Below are 25,624 nucleotides of genomic sequence, written 5' to 3'. Positions count from 1 at the left end.
TGCATAACAAAACTTTTACTTTCAAAATGCAAAATATGAACAATCACTTTCTACAGAAAACAAAACATATTACAAAATATCAGAGCAAAATTTTCAGAAAAACTTTCTTATTCCAAAAATTATTTGGCATATCTTAAACTGAAACATCATTTTCATATTTCATCAGAGCATCATATCGAAATAGATGCCATGTTTAACCCCCGTGGTAAGGTTATAAACCACAATTATACCTGTGGCTAGGTCATATATCATGTTTCACCCCATGGTAGGGTTATAAACCACCATTATACCCGTGGTTGTGTCGTATTCCATATTTTATCCCCGTGATAGGGTTGTGCCACATTATACTTGTGGTGAGGCCGTATTCTATGTTTCACCTACTTGGTAGGGTTGTGCTACATTATACCTGTGGTGAGGCCGTATGCCACTATTATACCCATGGCAGGGCCTTAACAGAAACAGAACATACATATCATCGGAAACATATCATATTCAGATATAAAATCAGAAACTCATGCCAAAGTTTTTCAGCTTACACATTATACATAACAAAATACTAAGTAGCTCCAAATCATTTCATATATTCAACAAAGCAAAATCAGAGTATCTTCATCTTAACCACAACAAAACTTTAAGAATATCATTTTCGCCATTTTTACAAAATTCAAAAACTATATACAAAAATAAGTTCATGTCTACACCAGTCATGACAAAAATACTTTCTCCTTCATACAGAGTTCATGAATAATGCCGAAACAAATAATTGATATTGTTTTTCACAATTTTTGAAAACAAAACATGCATATTTTAAAAGTCAACCTCGCTTTATTTTTTTTTTATACAAAGTCTAATATAAAAATTCCACTTACCTGAACTTCTTAGCTCCTCTGAATTTCCTCAAAACAATGTCAAACGAATATCAATCTTCACCTATAAAAATTCATGTAACTTGAATAAATCTCCAAATGAACATATAACTCGTATGTACACCTATAATACCTACTTTAATTCCTTAAAGCCTAAAATTCTTTTAACTATAAAAATACTTTCACTTTTAAAATTCCTTAATATTCTCCTAATCAAAATAATTATTCTGCTTAATCCAAAAATAAATTAATAATGATATCTTAAAATATCCAAAATATTAATAACATATTATAAATTATTAGAATACTTAAGCTAATTCAACTCCGTTAAAATAAGTCATGAAAACATAAATTCTTAAAATAGACTTTCCTGAATTTAACTCAATTAGTCCAGAAATTTGATAAATATTAATATTATTTAAAATATCCTTAACACATTTCTTTAATTCAATAAACACAACTTTAATAGGATGTATATATTAAAATCAATTCGAATAACAGCAACAATTCATTTCGTACAATAGAAAAAAATTAAACACTTACTATTTATAATTGAAATCTAATTGTAAAACTAATAATGAATAATATAGTATAAAATCTTTCATTAAAATACTACTAACATCTACTTATAAAATTAATACTAAATAAGCTAATTCAATATTAAAAATATTATCTGAACAAAATAATTCTTTGAAATTTAAAACATGGCCCGTAATAAAAATAAAGGCAGTTTACCGTAAGTCCAAATGTAGAAATTTAAAACACATGTGAAAATACTATTCAAAACACACTTGGCAATAACTTGTAAAATAATGGGCAAAATTGTAATTTCACTTAAAACTATGCCCTAACAGTACACGGATAAAAACTCAAAAGAAGTAAATTCTTTTTCTGTAATTAGCCGACCTTCCCTTGAGGAAAAAGAGGGTGCAACAGAGACTTACTAAACAGAGGTCAACGAAAAGGAGGCTGTGTTGAAACACGGTGTAGGGACTTCCAAGCTCAGTTAAGAAACCGGTTTGAGATCCAAGGAGATCCAGCTCGACGTGAGGATCTGCGATGGGCTGGAGGATGCGGGTTGCTCTGTTTCAGTTGCTAAAAGCAGGGGACAACGGCTGGGTTTCAATGAGATGGGGGGTGGGGTTGGGTGGCTGAGGTTGTGAAGAACTGTGGCTTCGTCGTTGAGAGTTTGTCTTGCGAGGCTGCTGTTCCGCACGACGGAGACTGAGGGAAAAAGGGAGTCGGCAACTTTGTGAAGGAAGGCTTATACGGAAAATTCAAAGCAGCGGCAAACCTTTGCTTGAGGAAGAAAATTCAGATGTAAGGTGTTATACGTGTTAAAAAAATATAGTGTTGCCCTGAACCCTAATGAGAAGAAGACGTGCATGGGGTGGAAACTAGGTGTAGAGACGTGCATAGCGTGGAGACTAATGCCTGTAGGTTCCTACGAGCTTGGGCTTTCTCAGTTTTGGGCTCCGATTCCACATCTAAAATTATCTTATTCGTCTCACGAATTTTTCCAGTACAAAACAAATCCTATCTAAGCCAGAAACATTCACTAATTTTAACTCACTCAGAAAGCCTAATAAAAATAAAGTCGATATCCGCTAAAACAAAATATTTGGGCCCGTAGTCCATAAAAGAAAATACTCTTTTAAAATTTCAAGTGGGGTTGTTGCTGAATTTATTTATTTATTTTTTTGAAATAGACTTAATTTCATTCACTGAAATCGAAATTACATCTGTAATCAATCAATACAGGAAAATTCAGAATTATCAGCCAAACTGCTCATCTGTTAGAGGCTTCCCCGCTAACAAATTTTTTTGTGACGGACATTGTCTAAACTTCTATACCTTCTCTCCTGACAGCAGTCAAAAGAGAAAGTGCTCTGTTAAAATAGAGCTAAAACAACCTTTCTTCCAAAGAAGAGAGGTACACCCACGCTCCATCATCCCAAGGAGGAGGAGTACAACCACACTCTCTCCTCCCAAGGAAGAAGAGTACTAACACCTACCTTCCTCCAAAAGAGGAGTAGGACAAACACCCACCTTCCTCCAAAAGAGAAGTGGGACACTAGCCTATTTCTTTTTTATTTATAAAAAACTAAAACAAACCAACAATTGCAAATATAGAAAAAAAAAATGGCAATGGGCTGTAAAACAAATGGGCCCAGCTTGTATGCACGTGGGGGCCCAACCCGTTAGGGTTCCATCTCTTCATTTTGCCGCCGCCACCCATCTTCCTCACTTCTTTCCTTTGCATCTTCCCCCGCTCGTCTCTTGCCCTGCCTTGCACTGTTCTCATCATATTCGGTTTTTAAGACAGCCCACGCCGCATCCTCCACGCTACACCTAAGGTTTTTCAGCTCAGTCGCGTCCCGGCGTTCTGGTCAACCCGCGCTTCCGCACCGCTCATGTACCTCCCCCACATTCTTGCAGCACCAACAGCCACTCCAGCGGCCCGACCACCACGGGAGCAAACCTCTGCACTACAAAGCTAGCCCACGCCGCCCCTATTTTAAGGTTCGAAAAACAGAGCAACTGCTAATCTACTGCCCAGTCATTGCTCCCTTCAAAAGAGAGCAAAACTCCGAAACGGTTTGCACGTCAGCAAGAGCCACTGCCCGGCCACTCACACCAAAAGACCCGAGGCCAAACCTCCGACCACCGATTCCTCTCTGCCACATGCACCTAGAATGTGCTTCGACAACAGCACATCGCCATTTACGACCGGAGAGAGGGGTTTTGGGGTGAACCGAGGGTTTGGCCTTGGCGCAAGAGTCACGACGATACAGCTCCCCCTTCAGACCTTCACCGAGAATTTATTCAAACACCAAAACCAAGAGTTGAAAACAAATCTAAACTAACAACCATTAACAAAAGAATAGGAGGGAGGATAGAGCCGAAGCCAGAGGTTCTCTCTCTACGGAAAAAAATAAAGACGACACCTAGAAGAAGTTGTTTATTTTTGTTACAAATTTGCTTTTAACATACTGTTATTGCTTGCTTGAGATACATTTATTCTGACAATATACGAGATGTGATTTCGATTCAAGATGATTTTCTGGCTGTACGTATTTGTGGGTTTTTAAGATCATGCAAGGTAAATTTTACTAGCCTGTGATTTAGCACCTCACCAACATGCAGTTATATATGTGGAGTTCCTTCTGTTAGATCTCTCCCTTTCAATGATTATTTACCACTTATTAGTCTCGTTGTATAACCAAGTGCCCGGAAGCCACAACAAACAAGAAGGAAGATGGTGAAGATAACTGGGATTTGTCTGAAGAGGGAGACATCCCCTATTAACTGCGTTCAACGTGCCTTCAATTTGGAAAACTCCTCACCTTTTGAGTGCAAGAAGCTCTTCCATGTAAATGGCATGAAGTGAATCCTGTTCTTTGACAGAATGCATTATCCCTTTTGTATTGTTGTTTATGTATGAAGATTTTTTATTAAATATATATATATTTCAAATAATTATAAAATATTTTAAAAGAAAAGTAATATAATATCAAATTAGATTATTTTTGGTAATTCATATATAACTCGTTTCCAAAGTTTAGCATTTTTTTTTTTTATTACAACATATGACAAGCTTACATGAGAATTTTTTTTTATTTATATATTGTATCACTTTGTTGATGGTGTTCCTAAAAACCTTCATTCGAACTATTTATTGTAGCCTAACATTTTTTAATCCCTCCAAACTTATAATCCTGACTTCGTCCTTACTCACAGTGCACACAATACTTACAAGGAAAAAGTGAAAAACGGGGGAGGGGTTTGCTTTTTAAATGAGTAATGATACTGACACTACACACAACATATTTCACAATTATATTTTAAGATAAAATTATTATTATGAAATAATGTTATTTTAATAAATTATTTTATAAAAATATTCCGCATTTAAAATATAATTTTATAAAATATTGTAAAAATTATTATGCATTTATCATTTTCTAGATATAACTACATGAGTGAACTTACTTTAAATTTATTAGACATATTCAAAATGTTGAAAGGATCGACAATGCAGTAAGCTGTTAGCTAGCTAGCTTATGTATGTGTTTCTAGCGATTCTTTCAACTAAAAAATACATTAATTAATTAACAATATCACGTTTAATTAGTACAAGTACTGCATGCATGCACGCACGCAAATTATATATATACTACGAATCAGTCAAAGATATATATTTTTGGCGTCTAATTTATATTGTTGTATATAATATTGTTGTATATAATCATTCATTTCTAAAATTAATTTAGATTAAGTAAGTATTTTTGAATAATGTTATAAATTTTTTTTTACTTAATGGTTAAGTAAGTATTTTTGAATGATGTTGTAAATTTAAAAAAAAAATTATTTAATAGTATTAAAAAAATACATCTAAACAAATCATTTTACACTAGCAGTAGGCTGGGAGCGGTAACAGTAACATTGTTCTTGTATAGAAGTCCTAGTAAGGACTTGTGAGAATTGATGTATGTCGGCTACCAGGGCTATGAGAAATGACTATAGAAATGACATCATGGATATAAATCAAAAGTTGAAAGTAGTTTCCTATATAAACCAAAAGTTGAAAGTGACATGATCTTTTGAAGACACTTTCAACTTTCTTCAAAAAATGACGTCACTTCCAACTTTTGATTTATATCCATCGTGTAGGAAACTACTTTCAACTTTTGATTTCCTAATAATCATGTCACTGGAATATAAGTGACGTCTATTGGAAAGGGTTATTAAATTGCGACTTTGGAATGAAGTGACGGTCAGAAAATAGGACTACGATTCATTCATCCATCCTGGATCTTCCTCGGTATACCCTGTAAAACCCCCGTCCCTCTCTTCCCAGACGCATATAACCTCTTTGCCATATTTAGGAGTGCCATTTAGGGTGTGCTATAAAAGCTTTATCAGAGGCAAGCACTGACGGCATTTTCGTAAGCTTCTTCAGCTCCCACACTTCCTCTGTATATCCTACCGTGTATTGCCACACAACACAGCATCAGAGAAGAAAGCGAAAATGAACAATCTTCGTCCCGATGGGTTAGTACATATGCTTTAATATGCAATACGTTTTCCTCTTTGGTTAACGAGACGTTGTAGGAATCATTTTATTGTACTAAGTTGCATCATGATCATTGGCTCTGTTTTTTAAGCGTTAATAACCAACGCACGACCCACTACATATGATCATTCATTTTTGTTTGTTTTACTAAATAGACTTCAATTGATGTTTCATTCATCTTTCTGATAGATAAGAGACACTGGTGGATCTTAAAAACGAGATGGTTTTGCTTATATGATTCGTTTTTTCATGCACCCAGTTTGTTTTATAAAAGTGAATTTATTAAAAACGTAATTTTTTTAATTAGTCGACATAACATATAAATTATTTAATTTGAATTAGTGTAAAATGTAATTCCAATAATCAAATTTAAGATATATGTTATGATATTGTGTTAAATCACTGGTTGTTTTCAATTAGTGAGGATATATTAAATTAATTATTTAATTTATATTCCCATAGTCTCGAGTTAACATTTTGTTATAATCAAAAAGAGTTTTGCTACTTGCAAACTTGGTCTGCCAATATACCATTTGCGATGATGTACATTATAGTTATAAAAACAATAATATTATATACAACACTTATCTCACTATGTAAATAAGATACTTTTCAGTACTTTTGGGTCATCTCTTATTCTTAAATAAAAAAAAAAAAAAAAGATAAATATTGATACATAATGTCATCTCATTACAATGAGATAAAAGTATGATAATATTATTAAGATATAATATTATTTCCCGTATAAAAAAGGTTAAAACATCAATACTTTTTTATTAAGGTGGAACCAACACTAATAGTGTGTTAGGCAAATTTTACGAGGGCACATCCAAGATTTTTACCGTCCCCGTGGCACTAAGGGAGGTGGTCTTGCAATGATTTTTATACGCTAATAAAATCTATCTGTTTATTGACTCGAAGAACATTTATTTGGCTGGCAAAAACAAATAATAGTAGAATTGAAATGATGCACGTATCCTAAACCCAAGTATCCGACAGCATAGGGGTGTTTAATCAATTTGTCGGTGGAAAACTACTAAACATTTTATTGTCTTGGTTTTGGTTTGTAGTCGTGAGCAAGGAGCATTTCTTGGTCTAACCATCCAACACCTAGTCACCATCCAAGCTCCCATTCAAGTGTTGGTGAACCTTCTTCCAGTACAGTATCAAAATTCTGACTCATCTCCATTCGAGACACACCGCATAATCATATTTCTTTTCATTGGAACTGTATGTGTCTACTTCCTAGCATTGATGGAGATATTCCGACCCAATTCTAACGCTAGCTACCACCATGCCGCCAGACTTATTTGCTACATCTCGGGTATTCTAGCATGTACTTGTTTAGTAATGATCCTCTTCCCTACCTTTGGGTGGATTATTTTATCTCTATTTTCTATGAGAATATTACCTGATGCACATCCACATATTATTGAATTAATTGATGGTATATCTATCAAATTATTCAATATATATGATTCAATCCAACAATATTTCAATCCAAATAATGTTCAAGCAGAATCAGGCCCTCAAGCAATTAACGGTAACTCAATAGAGCAAGATGACGGCGGTGGTGAGCCAATGGAGCAAGAGGATGGAGGGGTTTGATGGATCTCAAGGCAAATTGTATTATTTTATGAAAAAGCAAAGTGATGGAAAGTTTAGTATAAGCCTAATAATTAGATGAGATAAGTTAAAATGTTACTTGCCCTTAAAGCTAGGTTCTTAGTCTCTATCTTCTTCTTCTTCCTTGTCTGTAATAATTTGCTCTTAATATGTAGATGTTGCTTGCTTGAGATATTTTTATTCTGGTAATGTATGAGATGTGATCTCGATTCGAGATGATTTTTCTGATTGTACTTATTTGTTTGGCAGATCATTTTAGGCTTAAATGCAGAGAACCAAACGCTGACGTAAAATTTATACCAAGCTAACATGAAAAGAAGCTGAAACCAAGATTATGAAATACAAGCCAATTGCTGAGAGAGAGAGATATACAAGCCAATCATATGAATACACATGGCCTTATTGGATTTCTTATACCATGTTTATTACATTTAATGCAACACTAAAAACTATTTATTTCGTATTCTCATAATATTATTTAGAAAAAATTAACAGAGCCACAACAGACTTAATGGTAAGGATATATATATATATATATATATATATATATATATATATATATATATATTGTTTTAATGAAAGGTCGATGCGAAATGAATAAAAAAATGATCTAATTCATTATTCAGAGGGAAAGAAAAAATGAAAGGAAAAAAAAAAAAAACCACTCAATTGGAAATCAATATCATGAACGAATAGATTACAGAGCATCTCTTGATTCATCGCCATGGGTGTGAGTGAATCCAGATCTGTCGGTGACTATAAACACCAATACCTATAAAACTGCTGAAGATCATCAGATCATGTGAGTTCAAGCTCCTCGATTCTATATTCCACAGAGAGAGAGAGAGAGAGAGAGAGGATCCCGTTTCTGTCATGTACCTCTATGCCTTACTGCCCTGATTTTGGCGAAGAGAACTTCAAAAAGTAAGCGTTGGAAATTAAAGATTCATAATTGGAATATGATAAATTCTTAAAACAGAGAGAGAGAGAGAGGGAGGGAGAGACAGAGACTTACCAACCCATAAGGTAATCTTCCATCTCTATTGTTTTGAACTTCTTCTTCTCCTTCCTTTCCTCGGAAAGGGGCCCTCCATGATCCGATCCCAATTTCCTGTTCAGCGATTAGGAATTTCTACACATCTCGAAAAAAACCATTCTTATCGTTTGGAACCAAAACATAAATTAGGATGAACGGAGGAAAAATAATAAAAAGCTTATATGAGGGGTGGGTCAAAGCAGGCATATCATGTTGGTTTTCATTAATTATTTTGAGCAAGCTCCTATTTTCAATGGATAAGACGGGCGTTTCAATCACCTCAAGGGCCGGTTTACTCACACCGTTGATCTTTCCATTCCCCTTATCATAGCCGCTCATGTTTTTTTTTTCATATAGGCTATTCCCTGGTTGGTGCTTATCTGTCAAAGACGAAGACCCGAAGAATTTCCGAGAAGATTGCTAGTCGAGACAGAAAATAAGAAATTAGAAAGTATGGAAATCATGCCTCTCCTGATCAATCATTTATTGCCAAACGTCCAAGCCTCATTATTCCTTTGTATTTGAATGCAATGACCTACTAATTAATTCATCCTTCACATACATTATATCAATGTATGATCTCTTCCCTACTTATCATGTTTAAAGAGAAACAATCATGTGTTTATTAATATATATATATATATATATATAATTCCTTAGTAAGACGAAACGAGTATGGACATGTAGATTCCAACATAGCAGCAAAGATAGCTCACTTTTTTCCAATCCAGAACCAACAAACGCACCGCCAACCAACTTCAGGGCTTTTAATATCTTCTAAAACTTCACTGTCCTAACTCGTATTGTTCCAATGGAGGAAGAGTCTAGCCAAGTTACAGCTGCAAAAGCCACCCGCAACATGGAAGGGGAAGTAGATGAAGAAGAAAGAGACCCAGAAATCAACCCAGTAAACCAGTCACTTCTTAAGAGAAGCCGGACGCTTTCCTCCACTCCACTAGCCATGGTTGGAGCAAAAGTTTCCTATATTGGGAGCTTGGATTACGAGTAACATTACCGCCTCCTTGTTCCAAGAATTTGGTTTTTTTTTTTTTTTCCCCTTCCTTCTTGTCTCTTTATTCTATGTTTGCGCTCTCGTCTCCGAGAAATATTCATATAGATAAATCTTGAAAGTCGCTATGATTCAGGATCAATGAGAACGATCTATTCAAGCATGACTGGAGGAGCAGATCCAATGTCCAAGTGTTGCAGTATGTATTCTTGAAGTGGACACTGGCATTCCTTGTTGGACTTCTTACTTGTTTGATTGCTACCCTCATCAATCTTGCAATTGAGAACATTGCTGGCTACAAGCTTCTTGCTGTTGTTCACATGATTCAGAAGAAAAGGTTCGATGTTATCTCGTCTGATCACCATCTAATTTTCTAACATTTACAGCTCCTGTAATAAATGTTGCAACTTGCACACATGAGATTGAATGATCTATACTGAATTTTGTGCAGGTATTTGATGGGGTTCATCTATTTCACTGGGGCTAATCTACTTTTGACTATGGTAGCTGCTTTCCTGTGTGCATGGTTTGCACCAACTGCAGCAGGGCCTAGAATACCTGAAATCAAAGCTTATCTAAATGGAATTGACTCCCAACATGTTTGGCGCTACAACATTAATTGTCAAGGTGGGCTTAATTTCATTTGTATTTGTATGTTTTTAGTCACGGATCGGATGCTAAAACTAAAAAATCTGATTTGGGAGGAATAGGTCTAGTGGGTTTTATCACAGGAACACCTCAATGCGGCTAGCACTAGAATAAAAGTTTCTTCAGATGGTATTTATTTCCAATCAGAAATCAATTCATGAGATCTACTCCTGATATCAGAGCACTCCTATTTTGTAAGGGTCGTCGAGATCCAAAATGTGTCAATGCCCGAATTTATTTGGGAAATATGTGGATAGCTAATAGTATTCATTCAGGGGAGCGAATAAAATATAAAGAATTCGGATGAAAACTTGATATAGTAATCATTAGATGTACGTTATCAGATTTGCATCCAATGAAATATATGAATTGGGAAAAAAGAGATTCAGAGAGTCATAAGAATCGGATCCAGTGACATATTTTGATAGGAGAAAAAAAGTTTCAGTGATATATATATAATTCATATATGTGCATTATCAGAATTGGATCCAGGAGGGACTTATACCTGATGGGGATTATAAGAATCCTGTTCAAAGAGTTGTAATCAATGTTGAATGGCACTTTTATCTGTTAGTTCATTCCTTTCACACTAGTTTATTTTTAGCTGAGAGCCTGAAATTTATTCGCTGGTGTAGATAATTGGAAGCATTGGAGCTGTCTCTGCTGGACTAGATCCAGGAAAAGAAGGGCCCTTGGTACACATTGGCGCCTGCTTTGCTTCTTTACTAGGCCAAGGAGGGCCTAGTAATTACTGGCTTAAATGGCATTGGCTTCGCTACTTCAACAACGACAGGGCCCGCCGTGATCTTGTAACCTGTGGTGCTTCAGATGGAGTCTCTGCTGCTTTCAGAGCCCCAGTGGGAGGTGCACTCTTTGCTCTTGAAGAGGTTGCTACATGGTGGAGGAGTGCTCTCTTGTGGAGGACATTCTTCTGCATGGCAGTTGTGGCGGTGGTGCTCAGGGCTTTTATTCAGATATGCAACTCTGGGGAATGTGGACTTTTTGGTACAGGAGGCCTTATTATGTTTGATGTGAGCAATGTTATTGTTAGATATCATGTGATGGATATATTCCCAGAGGTTGTAATAGGAATTATTGGTGGATTCTTAGGAGGCCTTTACAACTATGTGCTTTACAAGGTGCTCAGACTCTGCAATCTCATAAATCAGTAAGCATCATATCCAATTTAATTCTTGTTACTATAATGCAGTCCGGTAAGTAGAGAGTGAAACTTGAGCTTAACGTGAGGTTAGAGAGAACCCAGACTCAAAATATTCAACCCCAAGTGTACCCAAGTTTCTTGAAGGAAACATAACTTTGTTGGAATCTGATATTCTTTATTAAAGGGATGTCAATAATCAACTGGTTGGCAATCCAACTGCCTGTGAACCTCTTTGAAGTTAAAGATTAATCGGGATCCTAATGAAGTACCGACGACATTAACTTTATACTATGTCTATTTATATAATTGTATTATGTACACACGAAATTGAACTCGAATACCTTTTATTTTTTTTATTATTAAACCAAGATATTAGAAATATATTCTCTGCATAATGAACAGATCCAAAAAACAAGTTTAAAAAAAAAAATTGGGATCCAAAATATTATTAATAATAAATAAAATATATTATTAATAATAAATATAGTATATAACTATTTGAAAAATATTTCAAACAAATAACAGCTTACCCTGAAGCAAATGTACATAACGGCTTCCATATCACTTTTTTTAAGAAGATGGCGGTATCCCAATTTTTTTTTATTAACCCTCACTTACAATAGAAGAATACTTTATATAAGAGGAGTACGGGAGTTACAAAAATCCCAAAATCCATACTCCTATAAAAAACGATAATCCATAATAAAAACTAGTTACAATTGAGACTAAGAAAAGAAAAACGGCATCCACGTCACTTCGAAATGATTTTATTCGGTAAGGAAAGAAAATTACTTCTGCTCACTGAACCAAGGCCTAGAGCAGCTTCATGAAGGATCATGAATTTTGATGCTTGAAAAAAGTGACCACTTGATTGTAGACTTTATCCTTGGCATTTAACCCCATGATGAAATCTAAATGGGCATATTCCTTGATGAACTGAACTGAGAGCTTGTCTACATCGTGGACCTTCAAATTACCAAGTAAAAGCTTGACATCTTGAACATCAGAGAGAGCATCTTGGCCACCATAGCTAAGGAAGAGAGGAAGGTCATGGGGAATGTTAGAGAGGTTATAAATAGGTGGTGTGACTTGCCCATAGTGCATCTCATTATACAAGGGCCAAGCATAGTCGTATTTTGCCAGAGTGCCATCTCGAAAAGCTGCAAAATTTAAATTGCAAAAGCTACCTCAGTCAATCATTTTATAGTCTGTTTCTAATAAAGACTGGCTAAAAAGATGAGTCGATTAAAAATATCTCTGTTCCTTTGTTTCCTTCTTAGCTAATGTTCACTAGAAATAAGCCAGGACGAGGTCAAACTCACTTTGAGCGAAGTGTATCATGTTCTTGGTTGATGTCGACTGACCTTCATTCGCCAGGAAGAGATCAAAGGAGGAGGAATTAAGACAGCAATTTTTGCCTAGAATCAAGCATGCATGTGGTGTCAATAGGATTTCATAAGTTTTCATTTCAATAATGTTTTCTATGTGAAAAGTAATTTGTACAAGAAGTACTAGGCAGGGATTAATACCAGTAAAATCGCTTAAGATGTCATAGCAGTCAACCCCCGAATAAGTACATAGAGACTTGATAAAGTCACCTACTTCTACCCTATTTAGAGGAATTGCAGAAAACCATCAATTTAGTGCATTCCAATTCCAACATAATATAGTAACTTCTCCAGCATCAGTACTTACTGATCTTAATACTTAATTGCTACTTACATTTTAGGATTAAACTCTGCATCACCGTACATTGTGCCCATCTGTTGCCAATTAATTAAACAAAGTTGTTGTTAATTTCATGCTGTATATTCTTATTTAATAGTAACATTAATTAGAGAATCGTATATCGGTGATCTTTAAATTACCTCGCCTACAAAAGTTTTGGCAGCAACCCTGCCGAGTGCAGTGTTCATGTTGCTCATATAAGCAACGGGACTCAACAAGGCTACCGATTTCATCTGTTTCACCAGTTTACCTTCTGAGAAGGATACCAGTGCAATTAAAGTCCCCTGCCAAACATGATTCACATGTTCAAATTTCAATAGAACATACTGAAATGATGAGATAGTGGATGATAGCTTTGAGGGGCCGGATTTCGCAAATCTAAGAACAGTACTGCATGCTAAAAAGCCTCGAAGATTGATTAATGCAAATTAGTACGACCCTGATCACCTGGGAATGACCCACGTAATTAATCTTCTGCCCCGTTTGGCCACACACAAAGTCTATAACTGCTGGCATATCAAAGGACGCCAATTCATCCCACGTCCAATTCCAGAAATCCTGTCATATTTTCAATATTTACAAACCAACCAATGATCACACAAACAAGAAACTAGAAAGAACTACTCTGATGCTAATCATACTGATACAGCACATGAAGGATAAGTAGTTAACTCATGTTCTGATCAAGTATTTGAAATCTAAATAGGAATTAATACATTTAATGGTTTAAATTACCTTTATATTATTCTAATATAATTAAGAAATAGATGACTATAGTAAAGGAATCGAGGGAAATTACCGTCGTGCTAGAGTTCAGGGAGGTATGTTTTCGGCTAAATCTGGTCCCTCTAGTGTTAGAAATCCAGACGTCGAAACCATTGTCAGCCAAAATCATGGGCAGATTTTGTTCCGGAGAGTTCAAGAACCATGACATTCCATCCTGCATCCACACACGCACCAAATAAGAAAAAGTAATTAAGCAGTCAGCAGCTAGCAAAACCCAAGTATCTTCCGTTAAAAATTCAGGAGCTCAAACTAACTTCCCGCCAAATATGTCGTGGCTTCATCTTAGCACAAATCAGAAGTCAGGAAGAAGAGATATCTTGGACTTTTGGTCCCCAAGGAAATTCTAATTCTGCCTGAACTGTGCATGATTTTGATCAGTAGATAGAATAAACCTACATATTTATATATATATAGCATCACAACGCGACCATAGCTTCTGGGCAAATGCACTTTATATTAAGGTCTATCTTTTTGGTAAACGTGATGCATGCCTAACCTCACATAGTCCGTACTATGAGAAGAAGTATGTCCACTTATTTTCTCTTCACGAGTAAGTCTAACATGTAAAATGTTTTATTAAATGGAATAAAATATAAAGATAAAGTTTGAATTCAAAACTTATGTTATGATATTATGTAAAATCAACATTTATCTCAAAAGATTAAATTAATAAAAAAAATAAGTTTAATTATTTATATTATATTGTTAATAATACTACTAGCTAGATTATGATTTATATGGGAGTACATGCTTGTACTTTGGCATATGGAGGAATAGCCCATTGCCGACCTATGCATGGCTTCCCATGTTATCAACATGCTTAATGCTCAGCCATAAATCAGGAATACGTGCGTAACTCAAGCATTCCCTTTTAAAAATAAGCCAAGGTACATTTGTTAATTACGTGCTTTTCTTTTCCTATTCAGAGCGACATCTCTTTGAGGATTACTCTTTTCTTTTTGTCTAAATAAGCATATTATATATTGAGTAATGCTAGGTATAAGTCTCAAATAGAAAAATCTTATATATGAAAAAAAAAATAGACAAACCACATACAAACCATTTATAAAAAAGGGCGTGAGATCAACACAGGATATAAGAATTAACAGCGTGTGAGATCTACGTGCCATCGCATTGAAGAGAGCCTGTGGCTGCCATGTGCAATATTTTGGAAGCCAGCTTTCTCGAATCTTTTAAATTCAATTTACCTCCACTCTCCTAGTGTGACGCGTGGTCTCCACGCACCTCCACGTATAGTCCCTAACGATCATGCACAGCGATTCAATGCATCTCTTATTTGCTATCTTCTTATGTTTTCGCTTCTCTTAATTAGGGATAGCGGGAAAGGCATCACACATGTTGCCGTTGATCCTTTGAACAAAATGATTGAAAACCAGATGCTTCCAAAGTGTGGCACAGAAAGCAACTTAATTAGTGGAGGTTTGGACATATATAATATACCATATATATATATAGAGAGAAAGAGTTGAAATGAAATGAAGTTGAATAAAATATTATTTTTTTAATATTATTTTAATTTTAAGATTTGAAAAAATTAAATTATTTTTTGTATTTTATATAAAAGTTTATAAAAATTATAATAATTAAATGAGATTAGTTAAATGAGTTTTCAATCCAAACCTCTCCTTAATTCAATGTCATAACGTGGCGCACGCGGCCGGACTGAACCCTTAATTTGTATTGTAGTATATATATAGTCAAAACCTGGAGTCAGGTTCAAGCCTCACAATCAATTACATGTAACAATCAATTACATGTAATCTCGTACGTCAAATCCCTTGATCTTCGAGATTCCCCCCAAAAAACAACTAGATAAAACTGAAATCATGTGCTCCCTTATTTTATACCAAACGCAGCTAAAACTAAACAAAGATAATGAGTACCATTCAATTACCATAAAAAGACCATGCTGTAGTAAGACAGGCTGCCTCTTATTCCCATCCTTTTGAACTACACGACCTTCTGGGATTCTTTGCAGGCTGAGTATATATCCATCTTTGGTTGTCACCTGGAAAAACTCATGCGTTTAGCGAAACAAATCACATGGTTAAACTGTTTAACCTATATATAGGGAGTAGTTTTGAGTAATATATTACCTTAAACTCCTGGCATTTGTAGCCGTGTACAATCACCGAAGCTGCGCATACACCAGCCACTGATGGTTTGACATCTTTGCTTGGGGCAGTGAGCGCACGCCGTATGCCGTTTGCTCGATGAGGATGAACTACCAACACCAAAACTACTAGGACACAGAAGTCCCTGCAGGCAGTAGCAAAACCCAAGAAGCCTCGGACCACAGCCATATTTAATATTGTCTTGGATGGTTTTGGGTGGAGGGTTTGAGATTGAAGCTTCACTTTTATATAGTACGTAGTACATATGATCAGAAAGAGTACCGACCGGAGTAGTGTTAAAACGAATTGGCTCTGTCTTGTTTTCTTTCTATATATCTTTCTCGGCTCGACGTCTGACGATATTAAATTGAAAGTCTTTGGCCTTATAAAGTGGGGCTAATTTTCAGGATATTACCGGTGGGGCTAATTTTCAGGATCTTTCCGGTGAGAAAGGTGTGTGGAGGGAGGAACCCAGAATTATAAAGAGAGGTCAAATATTTTTAGGTTAGAATAAATAGTTTAACTGAAATTTTTTAGGAACACCATCAACAATTAACTGATACGAAAATTAAATAATTGAGTAAAAACATCATAAAGAAAAAAAAAAGTCGAAATTCCATTCTTTCAATAGCTTTGAAAATTTTTCGTGTAAGCTTTTCATACGATGCAATTAAAATAAAGAGTTACTAAACTTTGAAAATGAGTTATATATCAATTAAAAAGACAGTTATAAGTGAAGGATAAACTAAATTTTGGATTTTCTAACTAACGTATAATATATAGTAAATTACATTAAAATGGATTAAGTATACACACGAATTACATAATGTGTAGTAAGCCATCCAACCAAACGTGAGTTTTTTTTCATTAAATATATTTCATCTAGATAATTATAAATTTTTAAAGAGAAATAATATAATATTATTATAATTTTCTTTAAATTGAATACAATAGAAAAATAATTTTTAGAGACTAAAAGTTAATTTAATGATGACAAAATGGGTCTACTTAAATAATAATAATAAACAATATTCATATATCCCTTAATTAATTTATATGCACGTACGTTGAGTTTTGGTTGGTTTAAAAGATCACATGCAACTAAAGCATTCGAGTGTGCATGGGTACTCCCGTGCAGTACTTGGTGTCTTTCTGGAACTGGATATGTAAGAATCGTGAGAGACTCTCATGTCATCGATCACTGCAAATTCATTAATTGTCTAGATCAGCTGGCTATTATATATAATTAAGTTATTAACAGAGCAGCTTGATCGATCAGGATGGCCGGCCGGGCAATATTATTTGTGGCAATTGGAGCCGGTCGGGAGGGGAGTGAGTTTTTACAGCAGCCAATCTAAATACAACACATAGGTTTCTCCACATAATTCTCTTTACACTCTCACACAGGGGATAAAATCACTTTATTGGTTCCCCACCCAAGTGACCTTTCCCTCACTTTCTCATCTTTCCGTCTGAACCCTCTCTCTCTCTCTCTCTCTCTAATACGATTTAGTTTCCAAAGATTTGTGGGTTCTCTATTGGTGAAACTTTATAGAAGGTAGCTAGTGTCTAAAATTCTACTATTGGAGTTCTGTAGCCAGCAAACCATACTTCAGAAAATGCGAAAGCTTGTGAGAAGAAGAAAGCTTGAAATGTAAATTGGAGGGAGAATGAGGCTAAATTGGAAAACCCCACTTGAGATTTAGCCTGAAACAGAAACTAATTGTGTTTCTTGAAATAAAAATGGTAGAGAAACCTGGTCCATTAATTCTGGATGGGGCTCATCATGCTACAGAGGCGCAACAAAATGTAGATGCATCGGTAGTGTCATAAAAGAAACAAGTGATCCAAATTAGAGCAAAAAATGTAACAAATGCACAACTAATCACAAGACCGAATGATCGCTATCACTACAAAACCGAAACCCACCTTCAAAAACATAAACCCACTTAAGGAGAAGACTGTGCGAGAGGGAAGGGGTGGTGAAATCGGCGCAACAAAAGGGAGGGGATGGTGAAATAGGCACTGCAAGAGGGAGGGGGTGGTGAAATAAGCGCTGCCACATAAAGAGGGGGTGGGGAAAATGCACTGCAAATAGAAGGAGAGAAACAGAAAGTTGGCTAGGCTTCTAATGGAAGGAGAGAGAGAACTCTTCATAAAGGAGACTCTGAATAAAAGGAGAAAGGAAAGATTCTGAAGAATCGGACGTAGGTGTTTGAAGGCCGCACCTCTTACGTAGCAAATAGTTATTAGTTGGTGTGAAAATAAATTTTATACCTGACCGAGAGTTTTTTTCATAGAATAATGATACTCTTATTATTATTTTATTATTTTTTATTATTTTTTTAATTCTTTTAATTTTTTTTAAATTTTCTTTTACTTAATAATTAAGAAATTAATTATTAGTAAATTGTATATTTTTAAAATTTTTTCTTAATAATTATATATTAAAAAAATACTTAAAAAAATAAATACACAAGTAATAAAGTGACGGATAATTCTATCATTTTCCTTTTCCCATATTGTTTATAAACTTGACTTATGTTACAAAACAAGTGGGGTCATGTGGGGTCCGAATTCATGCGCTTGTGTACGTACGTTAGTTCATGATTGGCCCGACCTGCATGCATGCATGTTAAACGGCAACTTTGAGGGTTGTAAACTTAATTAAAACTGGGCCGTTTGGACATTGTCTTCAGCTTGGGCTCGGGTTTAGTGATGGCTTTTTCCTTTATTTTACATCCAGTGCTTGGTTTGATCCATACAACTTCTCGCAAATAAAACAGTTTGATCCATGTTAGCTTGAGGATGCTTAATTTAACTAGTATCTCGGAGATTCATTCTATGATTTCATCGACATTAATTTTCACTCATCATGTTCTTCCAAATCACCAATCAACTGCTAGCTCAAAATTGATCATTTTTCAGCTCATATGCGGTGTAGTTTTGGATTATATATATATATATATATAAATAAATATAAAATGGAAAACTATAAACAAGAAGACTACGAGAGCATATTATTCAAAGCCACTCGATCTTATTTTCTAATTTTGGCCAAGCATTTAAAATGCTCAAAATTGTCAGTTTAAGGACTTCAGATAACAGCTTAGCCTGCCCCTGAAGCACATATACATAACGGCTTCCACATCACTTTATAATGATTTTATTAGGTAAGGAATGAAAATTACTTCTGATCACAGAACCAAGGCCTTCATGAAGGATCACGAGTATTGACGCTTGAAAAAAGCGACTACTTGATTGTACACTATAGCCTTGGCATTGACCCCCATGATGAAATCTGCATGGGCATAATCCTTGATGAACTGAACTGAGAGCTTGTCTACGTCGTGGAACTTAAAACTATCAAGTAAAAGCATGACATCTCCAACGTCAGAGAGAGCATCTTGGCCGCCATAGCTAACGAAGAGAGGAAGGTCATGGGGAATGTTAGAGAGGTTATAAATAGGTGGTGTGGCTTCCCCATAGTGCATCACATTATAGTCAGGCCTGCCATAGTTGTATTTTGCCAAAATGCCATCTCGAACAGCTGCAAATTTTTATTGCAAAAGCTTCCTCGGTCAATCATTTTATAAGTGAATATATCTGGGTAGTTCTGGCTGATTCTAACAAGAGTAATGCTAGATATTATATATATACATATATATATATGTATATATAGTTTTAAGGTATGCAAGTTTAATGTACTCCCTTTAAAAAAAGAAAAAAGTGGAGTCTAACCATTAAAAAAATTATTTTTCATGAGTGCTAGATTTTCCCACTTTTTCCAAAAGGAATATGCGGATTCTAACTGCAAATATCATTTCTCGACTGCCTAAACAGATGAGTCGATTAAAAATATGTTCCTCTGTTTTCTATCTTATCTAATGTTCACTGGAAATATGCCAAAACAGTAATGCAGAGGAACAAACTCACTTTGAGCAAGGTGTACCATGTTCTTGGTTGATGTCGACTGGGGTTCATTCATCAGGAAGAGATCAATGGTGGAGGAATTAAGACAGCAGTTTTTACCTAGAATCAAGCATGCATATGCTGTCAGTAGGATTTCATAAGTTGTCATTTCAATAATGTTTTCTATGTGAAAAGTATACCAGTAAGAGCGCTTAACAAGTCATAGCAGTCAACCCCCGGATGTGCACACAGAGACTTGAGAAAGTTACCTACAGGTTCCCTATTTAGAGGAATTGCAGAAAACCGGCCATCAATTTAGTGCATTCTAATTCTAACTTAATAAAGAAGCTTCTCCACGTCAATAGATATAGGATGATTATCTTAATACTTGGAACTTACCCTTTTGGATCGAACTCTGCAAGACCGAATATCGTGGTGATCTGTTGCCAAATTAAACAAAGTACTTGTTAATTTCATGCTGTATATTCTTATTTAACAGTAAAATTAATATCAATTTAGAGCATCATATATCGGTGATTTTTACCTCGCCAACAAAAGCTTTGGCAGCAACAACGCCAAGTGCAGTGTTCATGTGGCTCAAATAAGCAATGGGACTCAACAAGGCTGCCGATTTCATCTGGTTCACCAGTTTACCTTCTGAGAAGGATGCCAAAGCGATTAAAGTCCCCTGCCAAACATGATTCACATGTTCAAATTTCAATAGACCATACTGAAATGATAAGATGGATGATAGATTTGAGAGGGATTTCGCAAATCTAAGAACCGTGCATGCTAAGATTTGAATTGTAACATTATATTTGCATCTGGTCAAGTGAAATAGTGAGCTGGGTTAAGTAATTAGCCAAGAGATACAGCATTGAAGATTGCAAAATATGATCCTCACCAGGGAATGACCCACGTAATCAATCTTCTGCCCCGTTTGACCATACACGAAGTCAAAAATTGCTGGTATATCAAAGGACACCAATTCATCCCACGACCAATCCCAGAAATCCTGTCATATTTTCAATATTTACAAACCATGAATATTATCACAAAATACATAACTCTTCCTAACTAGTCTACGCATGAGGAAGAACATCAAGAAAGGAAATTGCAAGTAAAATAAAAAAAAATCTACATGAACCAAATGATCAGGTTGACATGATGAATGGTATACGATATCTATATATATATAACCTTTTTCCCACATCAACAAACAAACAAGAAAGAGCTCTTATGTTCATATATACATGCAGCACATGAAAGGATAAGTTAATTTATGTTTTAAAGTATTTATTTACATAGGAATTAAATAAAAAACTACCTATATATTATTCTAAAATTAATAACTTATAATTAATAAATAGACTATAGTACTTAAGGAAACGAGGGAAACCGGTATGCTAGGGTCCAGGGAGGTATGTCGTCGGCTAAATCTGGTCCCTCTAGTGTTAGCAATCCACACGTCGAAACCATTATCAGCCAAAATCATGGGCAGATTTTGTTCCGGAGGGTTCAGAAACCATGTCATTCCATCCTGCACCCACACGCACCAAATAAGAACATGACGCACGCAGTCAGCAGCAACACCCACGTTGTTAGCTAATATATCGTTAAAATTCACGAGCACAAACAAAACTTCCCGCCCACAAAAATATGTCGTGGCTTCGTCTTAGCACATGACGACAAAGTCAAGACAAATCAGAAGTCAGGAAGAAGAGATATATATATCTTGAACTTTGGTCCCCATGGAAATTATAATTCTGCCCGAGCGGTGCATGATTTGGATCAGTAGATCATAGAATAAACTACATATATATCACATGAACGCGACCATATCTTCTGGACAAATGCATTTTATAAGGTCTATCTTTTTGGTAAACGTGATGCATGCCTAACCTCACATAGTAAGTACGATTTTTTTTTTTAAATGCTTCTATATATTGGGAGTAACCATATGGAAGTAACTGCGTGTACTTACTTTGGCATATGGAGGAGCCCATTGCCGACCTATGCATGGCTTCCCATATTATCAACATGCTTAATGCTCTGCCATAGATCAGGACCGGAAAATATGCTTAACTCAAGCATTCCCTATTAAAAAGAAGCCTGCCTTTGTTATGTGCTTTTCTTTTCCTATTCAGAGCGACATTGCTCCGAAGATTACTCTTATAAAGAAAGACCAAGTAGCTGACATCATACATGTTGTCGTTGGTCCTTTGAACAAAATGATTGAAAACCACATGGTGCCACAGTGTGGCACAGAACGCAACTTAATTCAGTGTCATAACGTGGCACAGACGCGGGCGGCCTGAGCCCTTTTGTAGCATAGTCAAAACCTGGAGTCAGGTTCAAACCTCACAATCAATTATATGTAATTTCCTAAGTCAAATCCCTTGATCTTTGATATTTTCCCCCAAAAAAACAACTAGATAAGACAAAATTGTGCTCCGTTATTTTCTATCAAACGCAGCTAAAACTAAACAAGGATGTGTGCCATTCATTTACCACAAGAACGCCATGCTGGATTAAGACAGGCTGCCGCTTATTCCCGGCGCCATTTCTAACTACACGACCTTCTGGGATTCTTTGCAGGCTGAGTATATACCCATCTTGGGTTGTCACCTGGAAAAACTCATTCGTTTAGCGAAATTAAATCACATGGTTAAACTATTTAAACTATAGGGAGAAGTTTTGAGTATTACTTCATGCTCCTGGCATTTGTAGTCATGTACAATCACCGAAGTTGCGCATATGCCAGCCAGTGGTGGGATGACAACACCTTTGCTTGCGGCAAAGAACCCACGACTAAAGCCGTCTGCTCGATGAGGATGAACTACCAAGACCAATACTACTAGGACACAGAAGGCAGCAGCCAAACCCAAAAAGCCTCGGACCAAGGCCATATAATATACTGTGTCTTGGATGGTTTTGGGTGGAGAGTTTGAGATTAAAGCTTCCCTTTATATAATAGTAAAGAGAGAGAGCACCAAGGACTAGTAGTGTGAAAACGAATTGGCTCTCTCTTGTTTTCTTTCTACATATCTAATTTCTCGGCTCAACTGACCAGATAAAATTGAAAGTCTTTGGCCTGAAGTGGGGCTAATTTGAGGATCTTTCCGGTGAGAAAGGAATAAGTGTGGGTCCCAGTTGGTGTCTTTCTTAAGGAACTGGATATGGAAGAATCATGACAGACTCTGCCCTCGATCACTGCGAATTCAATGTCTAGAGCTGGATAACAGATCATAACAGCTTGAGTTTTTGAAGGAAGGCCATACATACATACATACATACATACATATATCAATATATATATTATATATGGGGATCAAGATGGCCGGGGCAATATCTAACTTGACGTATGTTACAAAAACAAGTGTGGTGTGGGGTCCAAAAGGAGATTGTGTTAATTAGTTCATGATTGGCCCCATCTTAAACGGCAATCTTGAGGGTTGTACAATGTAAACTGAAATAAAATTACTCATACGTAAAAGTTGTAAGTACTATTCATTCATTATCTTTTGGCTGCATGGGAAAGAAAACCGCGATACGTCAAAGTTAAATGGAGAACAGGATTATTACAGACGGTTAAATGAAGCAGATACGTGCATGGCACGACCCACATAAGTACTGTCTCTGGAATTTAGTAGTTTTAAGTACTTGTATGGATTACAAAGCAACTAATGAACAGGCATGAAGTCATGATGTAGTCCAATTACTTGTCGGATAATTAATGGTTCGTTTAAAAGAAAGATATATTTATAAGACTTCTTTCTATTTTCGCACGAACTTTTTAAAAAGCAAAATGAACAAATTTAAAATCCACGTGAAAAAGTTTTATACGCGATTGAAAAGTGTACGTCTCAATCTGGCTGGTTGTCATACAATACGTACCATTAACCAATTATAAATGGTAAGCTTGATGAAAATGTCTTGTGATGGATTACGCATATATATGATCCTATATATATATATGCATCATGTATTCAAAACCATGCTAGTTTCTTTAAAAAAGACGTACGATCGAAACAAAGTAAAGAGAAAAGTTGAAGTAGTTGAGCCCCATCCCAACAAAGCCAAAATTGACGGATGCCACTTCAAAGGCATGGAAACTCGTACGCGCATCACCGAATACATTAATAAATAAATAAATAAATACAATTTTACCAACAGAAAAGTTGAAAGTTGTTAATGAAATCATTAAAGGGAATTATGAGAAACGATAGTTAGTGATCATCTTGTGCATATATAAAGGAATCCGTCCCCCTTTATGTTTTCTAACAAATTAATATTGCTTAGATCTACAAGGTTAATTGCATTAAAGATATATATAAAATCCTGTTTGAGCAAAGAAATTCAACGCTATTATCATGTTGGGTGAATGCTAGCTCTATGATTATTAAAACAAATAATATTGTACGTTCTTCATTTTAAATAGCGTCATCTTCATTTTAGACCTAAACTCGCATGCACGGACGATATAATTGGGTATCACTTTTTCAACATTTCTTTGTCCACCTATCTCATTGTCGAACTAGTAAATCTCCTCGTGAGCCTACGACTGCAACCAACCTTCAGGACCCTATCAATGTTTTTCAAGACTAGTTTTATAACGCATCTAACTATGAATGACGTGAATCCAACTCGACTTATTACTTTTTTAATTTGCCATAAAATATTAAACTCATTTCAACTTATTTCATACATTTCAACCTAAAGTTAAATACATCTTAATGAAATCCACAAAATACTATTATTCACAACTCAATTCAACTCATCTCAACCTCCAAACGCAACTTTAGAGGCGGCTTTTAGGATGTAGAGGTAACTTATTGCCTTAAATAGTTATCATGCAATTCCTTTTCTTATTCTCTATTTCAAAATAGTAATGCTACAAACTATCTCATCAAATAATAATAATAATAATGCTACAAATTATATTCTCATCTCAATGTATAAAATGTGTCACTTTTATCATTTTTGGATTTTTTTTATTTTTAAGAGAGATTCAAAGGCTAATGTGTAATGACACCTCATTGTAGAGAGTAGAAAGTGAGATGAGAGTCTTGTTTGCAGAATCTTCTGGTCAAAATCTAGACAAAGACCAAAAACAAAGATGCATGAAGTAATTCGAGGAGAAGAATTCGGCCGAGGCCCGACGGAAAAAGAAAAAATAATCGGCAGGTATCTAGGCTATCTAGCTATGCAATTGGGCTGATCCTGGGGCCTATATTTGTAAGAGCCATGTTTGGATTTTCCGCAATGCTCCAGTAGGTGTGTAGTTTGATCCACACACCTTCCCGCAAATAAAACAGATCAATCAGCTATGTTTAGCACCAAGATTTATATAATAAGATAATTATTAGATAATCTTGAAATATAGACATGGTAGATTCTTTCAAGATAATATGACATAAAAAATGATAATTATAGTTTTAAGATGCACTTCTCTTAAAATATTATTTTTTTAATTGTAAACCTTACTTTTTTCAAAATATGCAAAACTTACCTACCCTAATGGTATCTAACATTACTGTTATATATTCCCAATATTTCAAATGTACGGCTCACATGTAGTGAATGAAAGTCAAAAGTGAAAAATCAATGTTCATATCAAACACATCCATTTCGATTTT

General features: G+C 35.5%; 3 protein-coding genes and 1 long non-coding RNA gene across 8 annotated transcripts; 1 reads left to right on the top strand and 3 right to left on the bottom strand.

The window, feature by feature from the left end:
• Positions 1 to 8,219: 8,219 nt before the first annotated feature.
• On the bottom strand, positions 8,220 to 8,965 carry LOC122306981. Its single transcript, XR_006241599.1, has 2 exons — positions 8,585 to 8,965; positions 8,220 to 8,465 (listed from the first exon to the last, which is right to left on the bottom strand). It is a non-coding gene; the product is annotated as an uncharacterized LOC122306981 (long non-coding RNA).
• Positions 8,459 to 11,546, top strand: LOC122306980 (chloride channel protein CLC-a-like). Of its 3 annotated transcripts, none has more exons than XM_043119572.1 (4): positions 8,459 to 8,595; positions 9,751 to 9,951; positions 10,066 to 10,241; positions 10,898 to 11,546. In XM_043119572.1, exons 3-4 carry the CDS (start codon positions 10,194 to 10,196, stop codon positions 11,432 to 11,434), a joined length of 585 nt encoding a protein of 194 aa, XP_042975506.1. In that variant the 5' UTR covers positions 8,459 to 8,595; positions 9,751 to 9,951; positions 10,066 to 10,193; the 3' UTR covers positions 11,435 to 11,546. The 3 variants fall into 3 exon arrangements, with proteins under 3 accessions (XP_042975506.1, XP_042975505.1, XP_042975504.1); XM_043119571.1 differs by lacking the exon at positions 8,459 to 8,595 and adding an exon at positions 9,338 to 9,610 and having other exon boundaries at positions 10,898 to 11,543; XM_043119570.1 differs by lacking the exon at positions 8,459 to 8,595 and adding an exon at positions 9,343 to 9,610 and having other exon boundaries at positions 10,892 to 11,539.
• Positions 11,547 to 11,967: 421 nt separating this feature from the next.
• On the bottom strand, positions 11,968 to 16,428 carry LOC122308132 (triacylglycerol lipase 2-like). 2 transcript variants are annotated; one of them, XM_043121312.1, is made up of 9 exons: positions 16,056 to 16,428; positions 15,854 to 15,967; positions 13,952 to 14,092; positions 13,600 to 13,710; positions 13,293 to 13,436; positions 13,147 to 13,187; positions 12,954 to 13,033; positions 12,747 to 12,842; positions 11,968 to 12,584 (listed from the first exon to the last, which is right to left on the bottom strand). In XM_043121312.1, the coding sequence occupies exons 1-9, from the start codon at positions 16,260 to 16,262 to the stop codon at positions 12,259 to 12,261; spliced, it is 1,260 nt and encodes a 419-aa protein (XP_042977246.1). In that variant the 5' UTR covers positions 16,263 to 16,428; the 3' UTR covers positions 11,968 to 12,258. The 2 variants fall into 2 exon arrangements, with proteins under 2 accessions (XP_042977246.1, XP_042977247.1); XM_043121313.1 differs by lacking the exons at positions 15,854 to 15,967; positions 16,056 to 16,428 and adding an exon at positions 14,193 to 14,344.
• Positions 16,429 to 19,091: 2,663 nt separating this feature from the next.
• Positions 19,092 to 23,210, bottom strand: LOC122308133 (triacylglycerol lipase 2-like). 2 transcript variants are annotated; one of them, XM_043121314.1, is made up of 9 exons: positions 22,694 to 23,203; positions 22,497 to 22,613; positions 21,385 to 21,525; positions 20,890 to 21,000; positions 20,530 to 20,673; positions 20,385 to 20,425; positions 20,186 to 20,265; positions 20,010 to 20,105; positions 19,092 to 19,623 (listed from the first exon to the last, which is right to left on the bottom strand). In XM_043121314.1, exons 1-9 carry the CDS (start codon positions 22,892 to 22,894, stop codon positions 19,298 to 19,300), a joined length of 1,257 nt encoding a protein of 418 aa, XP_042977248.1. In that variant the 5' UTR covers positions 22,895 to 23,203; the 3' UTR covers positions 19,092 to 19,297. The 2 variants fall into 2 exon arrangements, with proteins under 2 accessions (XP_042977248.1, XP_042977250.1); XM_043121316.1 differs by lacking the exon at positions 21,385 to 21,525 and having other exon boundaries at positions 22,694 to 23,210.
• Between the last annotated feature and the right edge of the window lie 2,414 nt (positions 23,211 to 25,624).

Source organism: Carya illinoinensis, chromosome 4 (assembly GCF_018687715.1).
Source record: "Carya illinoinensis cultivar Pawnee chromosome 4, C.illinoinensisPawnee_v1, whole genome shotgun sequence".
NCBI lineage: Eukaryota > Viridiplantae > Streptophyta > Magnoliopsida > Fagales > Juglandaceae > Carya > Carya illinoinensis.
The sequence above is the reverse complement of the archived record's forward strand: the minus strand, read 5'-3'. Positions and strand labels throughout refer to the sequence as shown.